At 37.1% G+C, this 23,822-nt stretch overlaps 2 protein-coding genes across 4 annotated transcripts; both read left to right on the top strand.

Moving 5' to 3' along the window:
- The first annotated feature begins 3,335 nt into the window (after positions 1 to 3,335).
- On the top strand, positions 3,336 to 6,871 carry LOC110772974 (protein FAR1-RELATED SEQUENCE 1). 2 transcript variants are annotated; one of them, XM_021977466.2, is made up of 3 exons: positions 3,336 to 3,472; positions 4,455 to 4,910; positions 6,331 to 6,871. In XM_021977466.2, the coding sequence occupies exons 2-3, from the start codon at positions 4,509 to 4,511 to the stop codon at positions 6,523 to 6,525; spliced, it is 597 nt and encodes a 198-aa protein (XP_021833158.2). In that variant the 5' UTR covers positions 3,336 to 3,472; positions 4,455 to 4,508; the 3' UTR covers positions 6,526 to 6,871. The 2 variants fall into 2 exon arrangements, with proteins under 2 accessions (XP_021833158.2, XP_021833157.2); XM_021977465.2 differs by having other exon boundaries at positions 3,337 to 3,472; positions 4,498 to 4,910.
- Positions 6,872 to 8,846: 1,975 nt separating this feature from the next.
- Positions 8,847 to 12,266, top strand: LOC110772970 (protein FAR1-RELATED SEQUENCE 3-like). 2 transcript variants are annotated; one of them, XM_021977461.2, is made up of 3 exons: positions 8,847 to 9,100; positions 10,229 to 10,766; positions 11,472 to 12,266. In XM_021977461.2, the coding sequence occupies exons 2-3, from the start codon at positions 10,233 to 10,235 to the stop codon at positions 11,673 to 11,675; spliced, it is 738 nt and encodes a 245-aa protein (XP_021833153.1). In that variant the 5' UTR covers positions 8,847 to 9,100; positions 10,229 to 10,232; the 3' UTR covers positions 11,676 to 12,266. The 2 variants fall into 2 exon arrangements, with proteins under 2 accessions (XP_021833153.1, XP_088106680.1); XM_088250554.1 differs by lacking the exon at positions 8,847 to 9,100 and adding an exon at positions 9,148 to 10,142.
- The last annotated feature ends 11,556 nt before the right edge of the window (positions 12,267 to 23,822 follow it).

Here is a 23,822-nt window from a genome sequence, read left to right as displayed (position 1 = left end):
TTGTGTTCTTGTTACTTAGTTCTTTTACTAATTTTATGTATGGATTTGGTACAATCATTGTTTTATTGTGTAGACGGTACTATGACCAAAAACAAAAAATCCAAGACAGTACAATATGACTTACCAAACGAGGCATGAGTATAAAAGAGAGAAAGGTGCAGAGAAAGTAAGAAATTCCATCATGACCTTTCAATGATTGTCTGTTTTTATAGCGCATTGGAAAGGAAAAGCTAGACCAAATTTGGCAATTTGGCAATTTGGGAAATACACGGTGTCTGCTCACAAATTTCTAGTTATTCTAGAAGAAAAGAGAGCGCTGTGAAATAACATCGGTCTTGTCACGCCCCGTTGTGAAATAACATTAGTCTAGACTCTTCAAAATATTTATATAAATAAAAAATAAAAAAATACTCATACATTCACAACGCTCCATTCAAAATATTTATAAAATAAAATTGGTCTAGAATATTTGTGGTCTTGTTTAATGACATTGGTAAAAAAAAACAAAAAGGCGCATGATCGAAAAGTCCTCAAAATACTCATACATCCTAAGCCAGTCTAAACTAATCCAAAATGACAACAATAGCTTGAAGAAACAAAGGAAAAGATGTATGGCCTTCCAAATACTCATACATCAAGGAAATTGTAGCACTAGTGGCTCAACCACTTATCTTCCTTTGTTTGGGCATAATTTCTGCGCGCCAGCCCATCTGGCTATTGGGCTGTTTTTGACAAAACGGACTTGGGCTCTATTTACCAAAATTGGAGAGCAGCCTAGGTCATTTCAAGAAGGGAGGAGTTAAAATGAAACCAATTGCCCAAATTAATTTTCACGGGATAGATGTTAATTACCATCAATGGTGATTTAATCTAAAAGCTCAGATTTAATTGGTTTAATCTCTACCCAGTTTCTAGATTATATTTTTTAAGGCTTGAGGTTTAATTATCACCGTTGGTTACCGATTCAAAGCCAGATCAACGACTCTAGAGCTAGAAGGGTTGAGTTTCTTTTCGCAATACCCACGTGATTCCAACGACAACAAGTCAACAGGAAACAGACAGAGGACATTCAGGGGAGTTGGTAGAAAGGTGAAAGCAGAAACCACTCCCCATAACCATTAAATTCTAGGAAAACAGGCTGAGTTTCCTTCCATACCCATGAAGATTTCGTCAATGAGACATTCAATTCCAGTTTGCAAGGAATGGACAAGAAACAAGGGAGTTGGTTGTCAAAAAGTCAAAACTGATCATCATAGCTGACTCTTGATGTGGATGTTCCTATTAGAACAACTACTACTCCTTTATTTACTGGAGCAAACACTTCTCAGCAAAGATCCTTTAGATATTAAGGAATCATCATCATATAGATTTCCTATAAACATAAGAGGATGTGAGCTGGAGAGAGGACAACAAAAAATCAAAATCAAAACAAAAACTCTTAGTCATACTGATAAAAAATCAAGCAAGATCACACGATCTTAAACGTCTTCAAACTTAGAAGCAATCAGGCTATCTAGCTTGCAAAAACCATCCAGCTTCCAACAATACAGGCAGAACTCGAATCTCTAACTTCAATCCAACTTGGAGGAGTAGTTCACAGGGAAAACGAATTCCTCTCGTTACAAATCTGGTTCAGAATAGGTGATCCAAGTAGAACTTAGGTTGTTCATAATATGAAAACCTCAACAAATTTTCAGAGACATCTTGAGGTCTTAAAATCCCCAGAATAGCCCACAGGTGATCCTCAGTCAAGCAGAACAGATACTGAAGTGCAATTTTAGGCCAGCAACTGCCAATCCAGCCGCTTTCAATCCAGTCCGGATCGGAGAAATCCTAGTTTTGCCCACTCGACAAGCCTCTTCATGGCTCAAATTAATTATAGCTTTGCCAATCTCGACATTGGCATCGATTTCCAGCTGATCTCTATTAGTTGAAGGTGCTAACGTGCAAATTCCAGTACAGATACATCCAGTCCAGCCTAAGTCACACACAACAACCCAAGCAAAAATCGAAGTCCAATTTTCTAATGTCTTTCTAAACTTGGCAGTCTCTTTTTGTTTAATGTATGATAAGCAGTTCTCTTTGAACTAGTTTGTTTTATTTTCAAACACTTATTTTTGGCTAGACTTACTAGTTTTTACTGTGGGAAATTATAAAGTCCTCATCCGTCTGAGGCAAGAAAAGCACTTTCTTGGGATATATTTCTCACCCAGATTCACAATCACTTGACCAAAGTCAATAGCTTGGGGCACAAGTTATTACATTCTACAGTCTGTTAGGATTTTTTAATCGTTAACAGTGGCATGCTTCACATAAAAGAAATTTGACTTGTTGACCACCAATGGTTTTCATGTCAATGGGGAACCTTATTTCTTTTCCTTTTTTAGCGCATTTCCACCATGGCCTTTTGTCATGACCTCTGGGCTGAAAAAACCTCTCCACCAATGCATTCTAGCCCAAGCAAGACGTGGGCTCCACCAAGACTGGGCAGACCCAAAGGCAAGATCAGCCCAAATTGCTACACGACTTGAAACCCACACGATTCAATTTTCGGGCTTTTTTGGATCAACTCGCCATGAGCCGTTTAATAAACAGGTATGTTTCGGATCAACCTACTAACCCACTAAAATACCTATATAACCCATTTATTAAATGGGTCGTGTCAACCCGTGTAATACCAACCAACCCGCCAACCCGTTTCTTTGTTTCTTTTTCTTTTTCTACATTTTGCTCATTTTTTAAAATTTCTTTTATTTATCTTTCTCAGTATTCATACATACAAAGAGACAAAATGTAATCACCATTTTTATATATAAATAAATAAATAAATTGCTAAATGCAATTATTTGTTTAAATGATCAAAATTCATGTTTTTAATTCGTTTTCTATGACCTTGTGAATTTGATATGTGGGTTTTGTTGATTTTATGTATTTTTTTTGTATTTGTTTACTTATTCCCCAATACTCAAGAATGCAAGTGATTCTTGTATGTCCCATGCAAGTTATTCTTTATTATTATTATTATTATTATTATTATTTTTTAATTTTTACCCATTACATTTTTAGCTAATTACTAGATGCTACCACATTTTGACTAGGGTTACTTTATGCAAGTGATATGACTTGAACCCGACATGTTTATTATCCTAGCTAAATAAGTCGGGTTTGGATTGAGCATTCTTGACACGTTTATTATCCTTACTTTGAGGAGACTTTTTGATCATTTGCCCTAAAAACGAAAAATAAATATTACTGTTTTGTTCTTTAATAAATTTTAGAACGTTGTTGTTTTGTATTCTTGAATAAGTTCCTATGATTTACCACGTGTGCGGTTCTTCTTACATCAAACACTTTAAACAGTCTGAAAACTTCTCCAAGACTCAGAAGGAGTCGCTCCTCTTTCATAACCTGAGTTCTCTTTCTCGCTGATTCTATCTTTCTACCACCTCACTGAAAGTCCTCTTGAATTCCAGTAAGTCCAATCCAATCCCTTTTTCCATTCTTCTGTTACACTGAAAGCTATAACCTTTCTTGCTTTTTCTTTTTGGGCTTTCGCCATTGATTTATTGACCTTATTTTTTCTTGCTTATTGAAATTCCTATTGTTTTTTTGTTTTTTTGTGTATCTCTGATATTACAACTTTATTTTAACGGGTTGTAAGGATTCTTTGGTGGCAATACTTTCTGGTCCACCTGTTTTATTATTAATTTTGTCTATCAATATAATTGATGATAGTAAATTTTGAAATGCTGCGTTCGTTTCTAACTGCTAAGGAAATTGAGGAATAAGAGAGTAATTGGAAAGGAAATCAAGAAGGCGGAAAAAGATTGAGAATGGCTGTGTTTAGTTACATTTTCATAAGGATCAGAAAAGACAAATCAAATATGCAATTGGGTTTTTTACTTATTTATTTTGAAGTTTCTCAAAAATAAGAAACAGACGAAGCTCTTGAATGTTTTGGTTGTTTTTATTTTCGAAGTTTGGCATACGCTTGAGAACTGCTTGAGATATACCTAAACTTTGCAAGAATTTTTCTTTCTTTCTTTGTTTTTTGTGTGCCGAATGAAACATTTACATCACGTTAACTGCATCTTGTACATTTGTTCTACCATGTCTGATTGAGGTTTCGTACACTTTAGAACATGGTAACTTATGTGATCCAAATTTCATTCCTTTTCTCTTCCCATAAGTATTTTTCATCAAGGCTATTCTGAGTTGACTGCATATCTTTGCACTTGCCTATCTTTGATGATTCACATTAATTTCTATATCAGGGCTTGACCATTTGTAAAGGCCTTCTGTGTTAATCTTACATTACCACATTCCAAACATGCAATGATAATTTCTATATATATATATGTCTTTATGATTTGCTCATTTAATTTCCTTGCAAATCTCAAGTTATTGTATGAATATGCAATACTAAAGGGTCTGCTCGATAACATGGTTGACAGGTGCGTTAGTGTATCTTATAACTTGATATATGTTGTCCTATAGTGGAGGTGCAAATGGATGATCAGAATGGGACAACATACACTTCTGAAGGAGGGGAAACAAATATTATTGAAGTTAGCACAAATCAAGAACCATATGAGGGTATGCTATTTGAATCAGAAGATGCTGCCAGAGTATTCTATGATGATTATGCCAGTCGCGTAGGATTTTTGACCCGTGTTCTGTCATCCCGGAAGTCTGAGCGTGATGGGTCAATAATCTCTCGTGGACTTGGATGTAGAGGGGTCTCTGATAATGGTAGAAAAGTAATGCAGAAGGAGTGTGGACAACGAGAATTTTGCACAGCCATGGTGTTGTTGAGGCAAGAGAAGCCTGGAAGTTGGGTTGTGAAGAAGTTTTTGAAGGACCATAATCATCCGTTAGTGGTTCAATCACAAAAGAGTCGCCGAACACTTGTAAGCCTCTCTTATGTTGAATATGTTCTCATGTAGTTGGATGCATCTAGTTACTGATAATCTAGTGTTCTCATATGCTTTTAAGACCACTGCCATTAATATTATACTATGAGAAATAGAATGATCCAAATTCTTTAAAAATGACTGAAATTTTTCTTTATATTTTTCTTTTCCCAACATAAACGGACTTAGTCACCTGCATCACAAGACAATCGAGAAAAATTTAAACTTAATTGACTATGATTAAGTAACTTATATAAATAAACCGAAGTTAACTTAATAGATCTTAATTGAACCTATAACATTTAAAACTAAAAAGCCAAAAATCAAAAAAAGAGAAAAATTCAGATTGGACCTAGGCTGGGTCATGATCAAGACCCATGGCCTATACGTTGCCCATTAGTTGGACGGCTGGCAAGGATGGTAATCACAAGGGTGATTTTGGATAAGAATTTTCCTTTTAAGTTCGGACTTTGGTTTTAGAAGAAACCTAAGGATGAGGAAGCTAGTGGACACGTTACAAGTACTGGAAGGGTTGAGATTAAATAGCAGTGGAGAGGATGATAGAATATGGCTGTTGGATACATCTGGGAACTTTTAAATTTTTAACCAATTTATATTTTAGGAACTGCTGCAATGTTGTAGGGAGGTCTGTTTTTAATCCTTATTTATATATTTGGAAAGCAGTAGTGCCTCCAAAGTTGCAGACTTTGGCATGTTTTGTAGTTTATGTTTGATATTCAATGTGAGTACATAAATAATGCTTGCAACTTATATTCAATGAAATGAAGGACAAAATCCAAGTCACAGTTGAAAGCTACCATATTTCTTTCTTTCTCCCTATGAAACTATCTCCCTACTCAATGATGCCAGCCGAACTAGACTATTGGATTAATCAGTTTTTTTTATAGCTTTTTTACTATTATTTGACTCCTTACATTTCCAAATTAACATTGAGTGATCTAAGTATCTTCTGATGACATCTTGACTACATCGGAAGCATCCAAGTTGTGTTTTACTTCATGAGCTTAGCTTGGTAATTCAACACCTTAATATATTCTTTCTAAATCCATGTATTTTTCCCTTTTTGAACATTGGTTACTGTATTCCCAAGTTTTGGCATCTGTTTATGGCCTTTATACTCTCATTTACCACACTGTTCTCTTGCTGCTCTTTCAAACTATTCAACTCATGAGCTTCTTCATATTTATAGTTTCTTTCCTTTTAGAAGGTCCAAGCCTTATGCTTGGTGAAAGTTTGTACTTTGAATTGTCCAACTTATTGTTCTCTTGCATTTGGGATTTTCTAAATCTGTTGGGTCTTCTTTTCTTTCTTGGTTTTGTTTTCTTTTACGCTGTATGCACTTTTTTCCCCCTTCCACAGAGATCATTTATCATCGTTTTTGCATCTATATTACCAGGATGAGAAGGATAAGAAAATTCAGGAGTTAACCGCACAACTGCGAGTGAAGAAGCGGTTAAGTGCAGCATATAGAGAACAGCTACTTGCCTTTATGAAGGATGTTGAAGACCATAACAATCACCTATCAATAAAACTTCAATCAGTCTTTGACAATCTAAAAGTGCTTGAAGCTAAAACAGTAGGTTTTACATGATAGATACTTTTCAGAAGTTGTGTGAGTATAGTAAGTCATTCAGTTGCTTTCAGTTCTAGTTATGCCTTCAATTTTGTTTCTCAAATCGGAAAATCTGGATTGAGAAAAGTAGGAAAATTAGGGTGCAATTCTGAATGCTGTCCTGCGTTTTACAAAGCATTGAAAGTAAAGATATAAAATTGTGATGGGGACATGACAAATTAGGGGTTGTGAGGAGAGCTGATGATTGAGCCATGAGTATGACAAGGGAGGCTCGTATTATGAACTTCTTTAAATACCAGGATCAAAGAATTAAATTTTATGTTTTTCCTAATTAATTAGGAGAAAATGAGGAGTTTTGTTGAAATTGGTTGAACAATCTATTGACTTGAAAAGCCGCATGGTTTATTGTAGAAAGTAAACTGGAGCTCGATTTTCTACGATTTGAATGGCATGACTTAAATCATGGCATGTTAATTTTATGAGTAGATTGGCTTTTTGTTCAATCTAGAGTTTGATTATACTATTTAGTCTGGACTGGGAAAGGTTCTTTTGAATAAATATACTACGGAAAACTCGTCTACACACACCACTTTTATCCCAACTCACTCGGCCCGACATGGTCCTACGCAATTCTAGTATGAATCTGAGGTTTTAGTTCTGATTCATTTCATTAAGCTTCCTTCCAATTAATCGACAATGACAAAGTGAAGGAAAACTTCTGAAATTATTTCAGTATTGGACCTTAATTAGACATCCAACCTTTAATTGCAATGACTCAATTAAACTGCATAACATGATATGTGATAAAAGTTAGAGAGTCTCATAATTTGTTGAGTTCCGCGTCCTGTGAGAGCGTGGGAAAAAGTTGGTGTCTAGAGTACACAATTGCTATCCAATACCAAGCTGTGCAAATATTTCATCGTCATCTTTTGCCTTAAATTCTCCAATTTTATAGTTCTCAATTCTAGAAGCTAGGTCAAGGTATACTTGAGCATAACATAAAGTTGGATAAGTAGGCCCCCTCAAGCTTAATTAGTTAAAGAAAATGACAAAAAGAAAAAGAAAAAGAAATGGAAAGCTATATTCCAATAAAAATATAAAATAATAGCAACTAGCTAGCAGATAAGTGAAATATTATTTTTTTGAAAAGTGAAATATTATTAAAATGCTAAACTGGGGTCGGATAACAAATTTGAGTTGGGGCTTTTTTTTCCTTTGGTTTCCAGACATAGCAAGCATTTCACTATAACAGAGTATTCAAAAAAAGTACGATCTGTAGTTTAGAAAGATAATAGTACAACCGTAATAGTGTTTTCATAGTTTGGACTAGATGTTTGCTTAAATAAACATAAAAAGAAAGAAGATAAGAAAGCTTATTTAAAGAGTACTAGTGTTGCTTGGAGCTTGAAACGTAGAAGGAAATTGAAACATAAGAGATGGAATTTGTTGAAAGCGAAGACTGTTTTCTTGAAAACTAGAGAGCACCAAAGAGTTTTTCTTCTCAGACGTGCCTCTAGCTAGAGGATACGCCTACATGCGATGCAAACAAATGAAAAGGGCGCCACTACTAACTTATGAATTGACAAACTTCATGGCTAATGCCCTAGCTAAATTGGAGCATAGCCTCTCTCCTTCCCGTTTATGGGAGAATGGCTTACCCTTTCTGTTGTAAATACATTTTATTTTTACCTCTTTAGCACGTCGTGTCTAAGAGCAACTCCACCGTTGCGCCAGGACTGGGCCAAGGGGAGGCCCAAGAAGAATAATGGCGTTCTAGCGGGCCACTTTTGCCCTGGCTGGCCCTCTGGCAAAACCAGCCCTTGCTCTAGCCTGGGTTTGTTGACGTCAGCAACCAAAAAAATAAAAATCTAAATGAAATTTAAAAATATTCTAAAAATTTCAGAATTTTTAAAAATTAAATACTTAGTCATATTTTTCACTTCCCACACCAAAACTCTATACAAATTCATTTCCTCATATCTCATGTGAATAGTGGTTGCCATGACAATGAATGGAAACATCACAAACCTTTTGCAAGGATTGCCACTATTCATGTGAATAGTAATAGCCCTTGCCTCCCCTTGCCCTTTGCCATGGCAAATGGGTGGAAGTGCTCTAAGTGTTTTTTCGTTGTAAGTGTTCTTTTCTTATAAAAAACAAGAAGGACCTATGTGTCCTAATTCCTAATTTCATTTTTTGTCTCTTTGAAAATGTTAAGAACATGATTACAGCCCCTTTCTTCTTGAGGATGTTTCCATCATTTGCCCGTTTTGGAATTTGAGATTTGAGAATTTTTTTTTGGTGGGACTATTAGGTCAAAGATCATTGACTTCGAATCAATTTTGTTTTTTAGTCTTATTTTTTGCAACAGAAAATTGTATTCTTTTCATGAGTGCTTACACAGACAAAACGCGACAAAACGCTTTTTAAATTGACCCAAAAAACGGTTTTTACAGGGGAAGACCGAACCGTAGCTCCCAAGTTCCATTGATAGCAAAACCTCCTTTGCTGATCAGTTCACCAAAATCTCAGCCTGTAGAACCCAAAAGAACGCTAAAATCATTTTGGGTTTTCAATTTCTAGTACTTGCCAGGTATCCTACTCTCTGTCTGTCTGTCTGTCTGTCTGTCTTTATCTTCTCTGTGTATATTTATTGTTGTCGTTCTTGTGTTTATGAACAGTTAAGACCAATTTGGAAAATTTGTAGAGGGGTTCATTTTAGGCTGCTAAGAATCTTGCACAGTTTAGCAATGTCTTAGATTCTTAACAAATTTTGTTGCTTACAGATTCATATTATATTATATAGGTTGAACCTTGAAGTTTGAATTATGTTATGTGGATTTCTTTATTGATCTAATGAGTCAATGAGAATTGTGAATTTACTACTTCCCTTTGAAAAATTTGATTCCTAGTTGAGTGGGCTAGTCTTGGTGGTAGCTGTCAATGACTTAGGTAACTGATTCAGGCAGGCAGCTTCACATTCTGCGTTGTACACATGGGGATAGCAGTACATACAGATTGTCTAGGCAAAGACAAGATTTTACTCTTCCATGAGGCAAGCAAGCCTCTGCTGGATCTTCTGATGCAGCTCTTTGCATCTACCCTTTTTCATTCTAGAGTGGATGAGGGGAACCCAGTAGCTAAAAATGATTTTTCCCCAATTACTCTAGCCACCCTTCTGTCAAGATTCGAGGATCTGTGGATATGGATTCAAGTGTTATTATTTATTATTTATTTTTATACTGAGGTATTGTATCTGAGAGGGCAACTCCCAAGTGATGTGCCTATGAATTGCTTTATAGATTGGTTCTCATTTATGTTTGAACAGAGTGTATGTGTGAGCCATATAGAGCGAAAAGATTGCAAAACCAGTGAACTTTACAGTTGGTGATGAGTTCTTTAACAAAATTGCATTGTAGCCTTCTCATTTTATCATGGGTGGACGCTTTTGGTGTTATGTAGCCGTCGAGTTCAATATCATGGGCACAGTCAAAGACAAATTCCAGACTCTCTATGTGATGGGTTTCAAAAAGTCCTTGTCTTGCCTAATCATAAGCTTAGGTCTCATTGCTGACAATCCGCACTATTACTTGCGTATTTTGACTTTAATTTCTGGAATAAATTGGATACTTCCGGTACGATAGAATTTTAGTTGCTACCATTGCTTGTCCCTTGAGCTTTGATCCTATGCTCTTATTTATACTATATCTCATTTTTGCAGGTTAATGATGGCAAGCACCTCAGGACAAGGATTTAGCCCTGAGAGAAACTACAGGTGTTGGCTAGATGAAACTTTTTCCAGTCATGAAACAGCTGATGACGAGCTATCATATACTCCTGATGTAGATAATAATTTGATTGAAACATCTAGCCAAGATTTTTCTTTAACTTTGGAACCAGTTATTGGGATGGAATTTGAATCAGCAGAAGACGCTAGAGATTTTTATGAGATGTATGGTAGGCATATGGGATTTACAATACGGAACAATCGTACACGTCGTTCACTAAAAGATAATGCAATAATTGGCCGGGAGTTTGTTTGCTCAAAAGAAGGTTTCCGAGCAGAAAAATATGCAATGAGTCAAAACAGAGTTCATCCATCACGGCCAGCCACCAGAAAGGGATGCAATGCAATGTTGAGGATAACGGCAAAGGATGGAGGCAAGTGGGTTATATATGGTTTTGTAAAAGAACATAATCATGAGTTGAATCCTAACAAAATACCACCTCGACGATCACATAGGATTGCATTCTGCGAGGTATGTTGGTCTTCGTTTTGGTATGTAAATGTGCTTATAATAGAATTTTAATCTTATTTTGCAAGATTCTTTTGAGGAGTTAGCATGAGACTGGAGTTATATGAATTGGAACTAAGAACTAGGTTTGAATAATTAATCCTTGAATTGGTTTAAAAAAACAAAATGAGCATCCAGTTTGGCTGTATGAACTTATATTATTCTGATATGTAAGAGAGGATGAGCAGAATGTGACTTGTAATTGGGGATTTATTTTCTTATTGGTCTGACAATTTAAAAATAAATAAATTAAATTCATAGCGACGAGAGTACTACACTTCAACCGTGTTCTATTTTTATTTAAGAAAATGAAAAATCTGAAGAATTGAAAATTTCCATCTCTGATGTAAACTGGTACCTGGTCATACATATGCTCTTCCATAGTATGCAAGTCCTTTTGGCCAAAGCAATTCTGGTTGGGCATTCAGAACTATTCCCCTTCTTTTTGGCTCAAGAGGTTTGGTGGCTATGATTCTGAGGTCAAATCAAGTAGACATTTGCTAGATAGGTCTTAGTACCAATAAATTTATGAGCTAATGACTCAATAATCATATTTTTGTGCAGCTGCTTGTTGAAATCATGTGTCATCCTGCCTAATAAGTGTATATTTACAAGTTCCTATATGAGCTTAAATTACAACAGTGTCTGATATTAGTTCTCTGTTTTCAGGATGAGAAGGACTTGAAAATCCGGGAACTGTCAACGGAGCTACATCGAGAGAAAAAGAAGTCTGCAGCTTATCAAGAGAAGCTACAGATTGTATTGAAATATATCGAGGAACATACTCAGAGGTTATCATTGAAAGTTGAACTGGCAACTAACAATATGAGAGAACTTGAATCTGAAGAGCAAGACAGTTCATACTCAGACTAGAGTATGTCATTTGATCTTCTTTCTGTTTGTGTTAAATGTTGCCCATGATTTATTATTAGTTCTTTGACCAAACTTAAGTAAGAAAAAGGAGTGCAGATCCTACCTAACAGTGCATGCGATAAAGTTTGTATACCAGTTTGAATCTCTACAGACTGCCTCTACACTGCTCCCTGGTGCAAAAGTCAACCTGAAACGCCGCAGCATGTTTTACTGTTGTGTAAGTGGACTGTGCTTTGTTTAGCAGGGTGTAGCCTCGCCTAAACCCAGTTATAAAGTGAACAAAGCTATTTCAAAGTTCTATCTGGTTATAGAAATCGCTTTTCCAATCCCTCGTGAAGATACCACCACCCTTAGGTTAAGCAAGGGGAAGTGAAGGAGAAGTAGAGGGAAATTCTACTATTAGCCGGCGCTTGCAAGGCTATGCTCAATTTCTTGTGCTACAATTTTTCATTTTTGCTCCAATGCATATGACCCAAATGGTTGGCCCAAACTCAAATTTTTGTTTAACAATTTCTTTTTTATTTCTTCGTTTTTCTGTTCGACATTATTGCTTTGTGCTTTTTTATTTTGGTATCTTATATTGACGCGGTATGAGAATTTTAGTAATTTTAGCATTTAAAAATTTAAAAATTCAAATGAAATATTAAAGAGTCAATTTTTAATTAATTAATTTTTTTGAAGCTACAATAGTTTAAAAATTATATATTAAAAAAGTTTATCATAACATTAGGGGAAAAAAAACCACCAAGAACCCTTTTCCCACCGCATAAGTTTTATTTTGTCTACTGGGCGAAATAGCTATATTTTGATGAGCGATTGATGATTTTACGAAAGTAGGTTTGATTGAATTCCTCTCTTTGATTTTGGTCTTTCTTGGTCACTAGAAATTGATTTAAAATGAGCTTGCAGGGCCTGTTGAAGTACGAATAAGGGGGAAGAAAGAGGGCTATAAGTAGGCTATTTGCTATTGTTATAAGGCCTCGTTTGGTTCTTGGAAAAGGAGATCTGGGGATAGGAAATCAATTATTTTCTCATGTTTGGTAAGTCCAGGCATGAGAAATTGTTGCCTGGCCCATGGGAAAGTAAGGGGAAAAAGTGAAGTCATCCTCCCAACTTGAGTTTTGTTTTCCCTCCCTAAGGAAAAGTTTGGGGAAATAAACCAACATTAAATACACATTTTTCATGATTATTTTGTCCCCATTAACAATTTAGAATTACAATATATCATTAAATGCATTCTTTTCTATTTAATTTAATATTAGTATAATTGAAAATTTATACAAACTTTGTTTTCCATTCCTACTCAAAACAAACATGGGAAAGTGTTAGGACCAATTTTTGGTATATTGGCAATTTCCTGTTACAAAAACATAGAGTAGGTCTTTGAGTGTAACCTACAGTTTCAAGTGACGTTATGCTATCCTGGATCAGTGTGGCTCAGAGACAATGCCAAGGTATGTTTTGCATCCATGCATTCATATTTGCATATATGCAAGATCATCAAAAGTGGTTGTCAGATGTACAGGACTGATATATGGTTTCAGTCTTACGTAATCCAGTGCCAGACATCAGTGAGTTTTTAATGATGGTTTTATAATCTTTAGTTTGATGTTTATTTAAGTAAAAGGGTTCTTTTGTCTTTACAACTGAGTTTTTAATTAAGTGGCTTTATTTGTTTTAAAGAAATAATTTATTTGTTAAAAAGCCTTTTTTTGGCTAAAAGCCTTTTTTGGTCTCTGACCTAGTTTTTAAGCATGTAATATAAGAAAGGAACTTAGCCGTTTTGTTGGGGTGGTCTGCAACGTTGAAAAGCATAGAACGACAAAATTATTCTTGCAGAGAGTTTTTGAGAGTTCATATTGAAAACTCATGTGGCTGTTCCTTGTTAGCCTCCATGAGTGATTAAATCATCATCTTTTCATATATGTGTGAGTTCATGAGCATTATGCATGTTGGTGATTAGCAATCGTACATTGAGGTGTGAGCAGCCGAGACCAGAGTTGTGCCATCTCTTGTTGACGAAGGAAGACAAGATCGCTGATTGGGTTGAGTAGCAAAGGCGAGTAGGCAAGTCTGCCTTGTGAGCGTTAGTTTTGTGAGTTGAGACTTGTAAGATCTTTTTGTATTCTTTCTCATAGTGATTTGTTCTCCGGCATAGTGCCCGCAGTTGTTTTCCTCATCTTGAGGTTTTTTTTACTACGTCAACATATCGTGTGTCCCTTTGTGCAATTGTTTGCGTTTTTATTTGAATTTATTCCACTGCATATTCTGGAGTTTTTGTTTATAGGATTGTTGCAATATTTCAATCCTGCTGTGGTGTTTAAGTATTAAGAAACAGATCGGTTGGCCATTCTAGGGAATTTCAAAAAGGAAATAAAGTGCTATCTCCCGGTTACTTTCCCAGTATTACCAAACGTGGGAAATGAATCTTCCATTTCCCATCCCTTGGGAAATGACATGGAAAATGATTTCCCCTCAAATTCGTTCCGTGAACCAAATGGGGCTTAAGGGTTGCTCTTTATAATGGCTTGGCTTCGCTATACCCCTCTAAAGTTTGTAATATGATGACATGCGACCAATTTGACCAAATTGATATGTGCACTAGACGATTGAGTTCAAATTGATTGATTTGTTTGAGGACTTCTGAAAAATTCAAGGACTATTTGCGTCTAAATAATATACCCTTTTTTTTATTTATTATTTTATATAAAATGAAATATAAACTTTCATTAGATAAACTTCAACAATACAATCAAAGACATCAACATGACATCTAAAGTATTAATCTCAAGAAGGCAACAAACTAACATATTAAAAACAAAACTAAAGTGGACAAAAGCCGCACTAAAACTACTAGCCCACATCTCCACAATTAATAATAAGCCCAAACAAAGCCCACATACCCAACATAACCAAAACCCTAAAGCAATCCATGAACCTAAACGAACACTACCACCACCACCTGAAGAAGCGCTGTCGCGTCCACACCCACCACCGCATCCTTAACAAATCTGGGAAAAACATGATTTTCATCGATCTACTTGCGCATAAGTGCGAACAAATAAATGAAAACAACTACCTTGACAAAGAACAATTGAGTTATTTGCCACAACCTTCGTCGAAGATGATGTAGCCCCGAGTTAAGAGAACATGACCAGTGTTAGAGCACTTCCAGCAGTCAAACCCTTGCCATGGCAAGGGGGGGGCTAAGGCTGACACTATTCACATGAATAGTGTTTGCCCTTGCAAAAAGTAAGTTGCACTTCCAGCAGTTGCTCGGGCAAAGGGCAAGTACTATTCAATTTTTTGTTTTTTTCACAAATTTGTTTACCTAAACAATAAATTTGGACAATATTTTCGGATAAAATTTTTGGGTTCGTACTTGTCAATACTTGAGTAAAAAGTGAATAATAGTAGAAGTAGAAGAAAATGTATGAGGATTTGGTGTTGAAAGTGAAGAGTTTTGGGTATTTTTTTAAAAAAAATTCGATTTTTTGGGTATAGAAAAAAATTACAGAATTTTTGGGTATTTTTTTTATTTTTTTATTGCACAAAAATTGGCTGCCGTTGGATTGGAGGAAAAATTCTGATCGGAGAGCCCAGAACGCGACACTTGGCAGAGAGCTGTTGGCGGCACTGTAGCGGAGCACTGTAGCAGATGACGTCAGCAGCCTTCGGGCCAGTACTCGGGCTGTTTCTGCCTTCGGGCCAGCCCAGGCAGGTGGACCCCAGTAGTTGCCCGGGCTGGACTTTGTTGCTGGAAATGGGTTTTGGCGTTTTACCCCCCCCCAGCCCTTGCCCTAGGGGGCTGCTGGAACTGCCCTTAGAGAGTGGGTTTTGGGAGAAGAATATGTTTAAGAACGCCTAAAAGGGGTGATGGGGAACTTCAATATGAGCATAGCTCAGAAAAAATCACCACAACGGGCTTCATATTCAAAACATCCCAATGGACTTATTCACTAACCCAAAAAGAAAAAGGCAAGGATAAAGGAGGGGAGGAGGGGCAATGACGCTTCTTCCTCCTCCCCCCTTTATGGAGTTTGTCTTTGGGACTCACAAAGGGAGAGAGCGGCCATGGTTTTTTTTTCTCTCATTCGGGAATAGGGCTTTTAAATCCGACACCTTAAAAAATGGTTATTAAGGTAATTATACAAAAAGGAAAACTTGTGATTTAAATCCCTTCAAAATCCATTAAAATTCTAATCCAAATACAACTCCTAAGACCATCTCCAACCTAAATGGGGCTAAACTCAAATTTTCCCCTCCAAATATATTGTTCGGACTCAAACATGTTTTTCCTCTAACCTCCTCAATTTTATTAAATTATTTAAGAATGGTTAACCACTAATTTTTTTGTGATTAATTTTTCTTGACAGTATTTTGTTTAAACCTTCGTGATTTAATTTTCTAAACAGTATAACCTAAAAAAATTGGAATTCCAAAACATAATATAATTTCACTTAAATTGAAAACGAGTACAACATCAAATTAAAATGCATATAACAACATCAAATAAAAATGCATTCAAATTGGTCTTGCCACTTTTGATAATCTTTAAATCAAGCATGGTGCAACTTAAAAGACCTATTCATACCCTTCATTCCAAAAAATAGTTTTTGCATTCACTTCCCACGTATGACTTATAGTAAAAACATGGGGAATTGTTGATCTACATTCACTCATATAGATGAATTAATATAGATGGGGAATCGTTGGATTACTGTGGGAACACATATTTTGCTGGCCAATAAGAAGATGACACGTGGAAAAGGAATATTCCTTAGGTAAACTAATTACCCTAATTAAATTTTAATTAGGGGAATTATCTTTGATTTAAGATAGGAATATCTCCCCACATCAAGGAACCAATTTTCACCAAATCTCTTGGATTAATTCCTATCATCTTTTTGGGAAAGAATAATCCTAAAAAAATAAGGATTATTCTCCCAAAACCCTAGCATACAAGGAGCCTATAAATACATGGCTACACAAGGCATTCAAGGTAATTCTTTTTGAACCCTAAAACTCTCTCTTGCCGCCACTCTCTCTCCCCTCTCTCCCACATGGCTCTGGCAACCACACAAGGCTCCAGCCACCCGACTATTCCCCGTAAGAGAAAACTTCATCCACTTTAGTTATTATCCTATCTTTATCAAGATCTAATCGAACTTAGGCCTCGGAGGGCCTTTGGCCAACACCCCCTCGGTGTGGTCTATTTACTCAAATTTATTTCGCAGGGATCTAGGAAGAGAGAGAAGGGAGATTGAAGATCAAGGAATCAACCTGCGAATATTCCCTGTGCAGGATTTTGCTCAAACATATTTGGTGTTTTCATTGAGAGCATGAGTTATACTCAACGCGTGCTCTTGAATCAAAGTAATATGTTTCCTCCTATTCATCGCTCAACCGAAGCCTTTCAAACAACTATGGTTGGAAGCACACAAACAAGAAGCAGGGCCAGTGCGACGACTCAATCCGCGATGGGCCCAAGCCACGCTTCTCGTGGCCTCGATGTCAAGACCATAGCTCCACCTCACAACTCCATGACTGTGAGCACCGTTCCACCACATAGCCCCACGGCTAGGACGACATCACCACCTTGCAACCCCGTGGCTGTGAGCACGACCACTGCACTGGGTCCCACCGTTGAGCGTACGGCTCAGCCACATGGCCATGTGGCTGGAGCACCCTTACAAACTCATGGTCCCGTGGCTGCCACGACTTTGCAGCCGCATAGTTTTGCCGCCGGTTCTAGTAGCCACCACCCACTCGGCATCACGGTGGGATTTGATGCTCTCAACCACGATGGTGCCATTGTGGATCATCCCAACATTGCCACCCACGACCATCTTGGCGTCGCTTCCAATTTTGGTTATGTGCCACATCCAGCAAACCTCAAATTGAGGGTAGAGATAAAACACAACTTGATAAACCATGTATAGGAAAAGAGTTCAAAAAAGATGGAAGTCTAACCAACTAATGAAATCTCTCAAGAGAAGTTGGTGGCTCCAGTTTTTGTGGAGATGATTATTCAATATTTGAGTGAAGCATACTACACTAAAGAGGTCTCTCACATCTAGCCTATAAAAAACATAGCAGCAAAGAGGGAAAAAAAAAAGAAACGGAAGAAAAAAAGGGCTGCTGCTGGAAAAATTGCTAGAGCACAGAGACGAAAGAAATTATCACAAGTATATTGTCATCACCATTAATTTCTGTATGGTGGCAACCCTTGAATCAATTTCTTGGATGATAAATCCATGTTGGGTGGCAACCCATAAATCTAATTCTTGGATGATAAATTCATGTTGGGTGGCAACCCTTGAATCAATTTCTTGGATGATAAATCCATGTTAGGTGGCAACCCTTGAATCAATCTTGGATGATAAATCCATGTTGGGTGGCAACCCTTGAATCAATTGCTTGGATAATAAATCCATGTTGGGTGGCAACCCTTGAATCAATTTCTTGGATGATAAATCCATGTTGGGTGGCAACCTTTAAATCACATGGGTGGATAGTAAATTCGCGAGATGATTCCCGTTCAACAAAGCTCTACCGAGGAAAAGGAAATCCATGGGAGAACAAAAAAAATGATATTCTGGGAGTTAATTCCAAAATGTGTAGAAAAACAGGAACGTGTATTTCCTCTTGGACTCTCTGACCAATTCTCTCCTTCTCTGCTTGAGAAAGTTTTTCTTTTTCTCTCTGAATACACTGCATTAAAAATGAAAAGAAGTGTTTAGTTTAAAGAAAAGAAAAGGTAGCAGCAAAAAAAAGGATGGTTGTCTTCAAGAAAAGGAAGCCATGTTATTCTGTCAAAACAAATAATAAGAAAATGGGGCTGTGTCGCACAACCCCTCTCTCTCTTGGATGATCTTCTTTATCCTCTGCTTGTTGTGCATACATACAAAACAAAGGAAAAGGCTTATATACAACCCCGTTTTGGAAGATGGCTTTGTGTGTTTGTTTGCATACAGACACCCCAAAAAAAAAAAAAAAAAAAAGAAAAAAAAAAAGAGGAAGTCAACCACGTTTTGGAAGATGGCTTTGTGTGATTGTTTGCATACAGATGCAACAAAAGGAAAAAAAGAAAAGTCAGCAAAAAGAAAGAAAAAAGAAGAGGCGGATGCCTCTTTGGGACCAAGGCTATCTGGTTTTCAACTATATTTATTTTCTACTTTGACTGAAGAAACAAAAAGAGATGCTATTCTATGAAACTCTTGGCTGTGTCATACCTTTTGTTGAGAAAACGAAGATTGCTCTCTAAGATGGTCTGACTGTGAAGTAAAGGAAAATGGGTATGGGGATTTGTTCTAAATAAAGGGGGGATTCTTGGTGGTGTAATTGTTTCCTAAGTCTGTCAAGACTATAATTCCTTCACAGCTCCAGTTCTTGAAATCCTAATTTGATAATGACTCGTTCACCTAAAGGGATGAGAAAGAAGATGACCAATCATGGGCCAGCTGAAAAAAAAATGTCAAGGTCCGGAAACATATTATTGGGTTGTACGCCTATTAATTCTCAAAAGCCTAAAATATTTAATGGGTGATCCAAATAAACACTCATCAAATTTACAGAGGCCCAAATTGCTTATTATATGGTTAATGGATCAATTTTAAAATCCTCAAAGCCATATTTGGGTCCAAATGCAAATGTCAATTGTAGAAAATTAATGGGTTCATCAAAATTGCTCATTATTTTTCTTGGACATTGACAATAAGAGAAATGGTACAAAACCATCCAATTTCTTTTTCCATAGGTCATTTACCTACAAAAATCTTAAAATCTCCAAATTATCTCAAAGACACAAATTCTAAATTAGTGGGCCACACTTACCCATTAATTTCCAAATTTTTGGAACTACGTTGGTTTGATCACGTCATGGGTACGTAGGCAGTCTAGCATCCCATTAGGCGCAACCGCAACTAAATTTGAACCTATAGTACATCAACCAAATTCCCCCAAAATCAAAATCTGTCTCCATACAAATCATTTTGGAAATATGTTGGTTTGATCCCGTCAAGGGGGTACGTAGGCAGTTTAGCATCTCACTAGACGCAACCACAACCAAATTTGAATCCCTGGTTTATTTTCAACCAAATTCGCCCCAAACACAATTCTATATTGAATCCCTAGTTTATTAAGCTAAATTCACTCAAACACTTCTCAATACAATTTAAATCAAATTTTCCTTGCAATGAGTCATTTATTCATTGCAATTTTTTGAACTACGAGTGGCTTGATCCCTGCAAGGGATATGTAGGCACCCTGAGGTTCGACTTAGGAGCAGCCGCAAAACCAAACACACACGTTTTGTTTCTTTATGATGGAATCAAAGGGTGTTCTCTTGAAGTAAGGGATCGTAATTAAGAAACACCGCATCTCGAATGGGTTGAACCTAAAATAATAAAGCCCCATTATTTAATTAGAGGTTGTGAAAATATGTTGGGAGGTTCACATTTTTCTTCAACATAATTTTTGGAACGCCGGTGGGACCCATTTACCTTTCATCTCTAATAATAAGGTGACTAATGTTTTTATTAATTTGTGTTTGCCACAGGTTAACAAAGCCAGTTAAACGTTGGCACCACAAGTTACAATTTTCTTCAACAAGATCGAAACTACCAGGAATGCGTGCACCAAACAAGTAGGCTTCCAAGTGCGCTATTCCAAAGCCCATTTAGAGGGCTAGGCCTTAGGTCACTCCTCAGGTCGTCAAGACCCAACTGAATAAAACATCGTCTAAGAACGCTCTCCGAAATGCAAGAAAGAGGGATGCTTGTGCTTTGAGGAAGAAAGAAGCAAAGAAGCAGTCTATTGAGGCAATTTTATCCCAGCTTTCTGCGACAAGCCCAATGGTGACCGTAAGCGAGAACACCTCAAACACCCTGACTGTGCCAGGAGTAATACTACCTGATTTGTCCAAGTCATGATTGGATCAATCCCAATCAACCTGTATCCTACATATTCAGTCCTGATGACTTACACCAATGAAACTAGTGAAGTAAGTCAAAAGGATGACTTTGAGAAAAACACTAAGGTCCAAGGGGCCAAACCTCGGTCAAGCCCTAGAGCCCATATTGTGGAACCCACTTCACAAGAGGTTTACCCGTGTTATTCCAAGGGTAAAAGAAAAGCCATCATCATGAAAAGGAAGGTGGTGAAAATACCTCATCCACAAAGGAAGCTCGTGCAAAAGGCGAAGACAACTGATGCTTTAAGGAATCAAATTCCTATATCACAAGGGGCAGTCCCAAAACCTCAAGATCAGTCGAGGTCCTACATAGGTCCATTGACCCATTCCAAATCCTGAGACATGATGGGGATGATTATTCCCAAGTTATCCCCTCTAAACTCAACCCCCTTAGATTTGCTATGGAATCCTCTTTATGATGATCCCGTATGTCAAACTCAAGAGAATGATTACATAGTATCCCAAGAGGCAAAACTTCATAAGGGAGTGGAAATCATGCAAGTCATGATGATTGGTACTTCTAATACTGAGGACCAATTACCCTTAATCCAAGAAATGATGCAAGACATGTGAAGAGAAATGCAGTAGAAGTTAGCAGAGAAAGATGCAGAAATAGTGTTATCATCTGCTTAGTTGAAAGGAAAAGCCATCATGAGTGAGCAAGATAAGGGGAAGGCAAATTTAGATCATGGCCCACGAACAATAAAGAAAAGAGGAAAAAGGATAGGGCTTTGCGAGCACAATTTCCCTAAATGACAAAGGCATTAATCGCTAAGAGGATTTGTGAGTTCCAAATGTTCGTAGCACCTCTTGTTCTTGGATATCGAAAGCCATTCCCTTCTCACTATGACGCCATCCCATTCCCGAAGGATTATCAATGACCCATATTTAATAAATTTGATGGCATAGATAGCTTACCTCATGAACATCTAGCACATTTTTATTCAGAATGTGGTGAGACATCCCAGTCAGACGCCTTCCTGGTGCGTTACTTTGTCCAATCCCTAAAAAGATCCGCTTTTACTTGGTGTACACAACTACTGTGAGGCTCTATCTTGACATGGGATGACATGCAAAAAGCATTTTTGGCACAGTTTGTTAGTTCTAAGAAGAAGGTCTCGATCATGGACCTAGCTCAAACTACCCAGAAGCCAGGGGGAAATGTCAATGACTTCATAATGACATAGAGGAGCCAATGCCCGGAGAAAATTACCAAGTAATCAGCAATGCAAATGTGCTACAACAACCTTATGCCAGACATTGCAACTTTTGTTGCCACTACTGAACCCCAATCATTTGATGCTTTGGTGTCAAAGACGAGTAATGTTGAAAAACAAATTACTCGCCAAAAGTCTGTGACCCAAAAAATTCAATTTGGGAAGAAGAAAAATGATAAGAAGTCTGCAAAGGAGAGTCGTTTGGCCACTTTTGTCAAAACAGAAAAGAAAAATGACAAATGCCAAATCAAAGTCCCACCCAAAAGGCCCACTCCTAAAGAAGGTAGAGAGGTCAAATATTCTTTTAACGATGATGATGTAGAAGAAATCTTTGACCAACTTCTTGCCTCCAAAGCTATTACCTTTGCCAAAATCAAAGTCTCCTACTAAGGCCAACAAGACAAATAACCCTAGGTATTGTCGGTGTCACCGCCTCGTTAGTCGTACACTCCAGGATTGTTATATCTTGAAGGACAAAATCCAAGAGCTTCTCAATAATGGTAGGTTGGAGATAGACTCTTCTTCCCGACATCAATCAATTGCAGCAAATGTGATTGAGGAAAAGCTCACACCCACCGTTGCATTACTAGAGGGAGCGAAAGTTGCAGGTATTAATATCGATAATGGGGGCATAATGGTACATGTGTGTCCAAATGCATTTGTTAAAAGGGCCCACCCAATCATAGATCTACTACTCGTCCTGGTATCAAGATTCGAGGCATGCCATCCTTAAAATATAAGAGGAGGAAAAAAAGGGTGCAAAAGAAAGTTCAAATCCCTCAAAAGGATGAATATGAACAACCTATTGGTGGCTTTATGCTCATACAGTCTAAATGTGAAGGGGGGAAATACAATATAACGGACTAAATAAATAACATATTTTTGGAGATGTGAAGCCCGAAGGGTACACAGAGCTCCTACACAAACTTACTTGAGACAAATTTCAATAAGATTGATACTTCAAATACTCTACTATAACACACACTTGATACTCTTGATACACTCATAACATAAAGTGGATACAACGCCTACTTATAGGCCATAATATTAACTCAACATTAAACATAATCATAACCATTATACCCACTAAATCTCACATTAACTTCAACTCATAAACTAGACATAATGGCTAAACCCTTTAGATTCTAACTTTTTATTTCCTAAACTTCTAACCTTTGAAATTACCCCAACAATCTCTCCTGTAATTTCAAAGCTTATTAACGTAGATTCTTTTCCCCTTACTCGTCTTCCATGTCGCTTATGTTCACGATACTTTAAGGCTGGCCGATACCATTTTCTTCTGGATTTTCATCTTGTGTTAGCCTTCCAATTTTCAGCTCTAGATCCATCATTTGATCCTGTAGCGTCTCAATATCTTCCTGCAGCTTTCCACATTTGATCTTGAAATTAATCAACGCATTAAAGTTGACATCGAACACTTTAATGATGTCCTATTCAATCCAATAATTTAGACAAAAATATGCCGCCAAGTGTTCTAACTCCTTCTTTGTGTTTTTCTATCTGCTTGAAAAATTCGGATGTGCTCCTCCATCAAAACTAATATGACACATGAATTGCATTGCATGAGCCGGTCCCTTGGTTACAAAATTAAAATGTGGTTCAACATTAAGATTGCATGCAACTTCAATAAAAAATGGGCTTGTATGGCACAACGACTGATATACTCATCTTTTTCCTTTTTTGGCTACAAGAGAGAATGCAATTAATAACCAAACACTTTCCTTCATGAATGAAAAAACACTCCATTTTCTTTCCTTTTTTCTCCATTGTTCCTTTTTTTTTTCTTCGGCATCCTTGTGCCCTTCTCTCTTCATTCAACATCCTTGTGCATTTCTCTCTTCATTTGGCATCCATGTGCCTTTTTTCATTGGCATCAATATGCCTCTCACTGACAGCCAACACACAAAAAAAACATTTTTTTTTCTACACATCTCA

Source organism: Prunus avium, chromosome 1 (genome assembly GCF_965620075.1).
Source record: "Prunus avium chromosome 1, drPruAviu1.hap1.1, whole genome shotgun sequence".
Taxonomy (NCBI): Eukaryota; Viridiplantae; Streptophyta; class Magnoliopsida; order Rosales; family Rosaceae; genus Prunus; species Prunus avium.
Note: the sequence above shows the minus strand (reverse complement) of the source record. Positions and strands in the feature narration are given on the sequence as shown.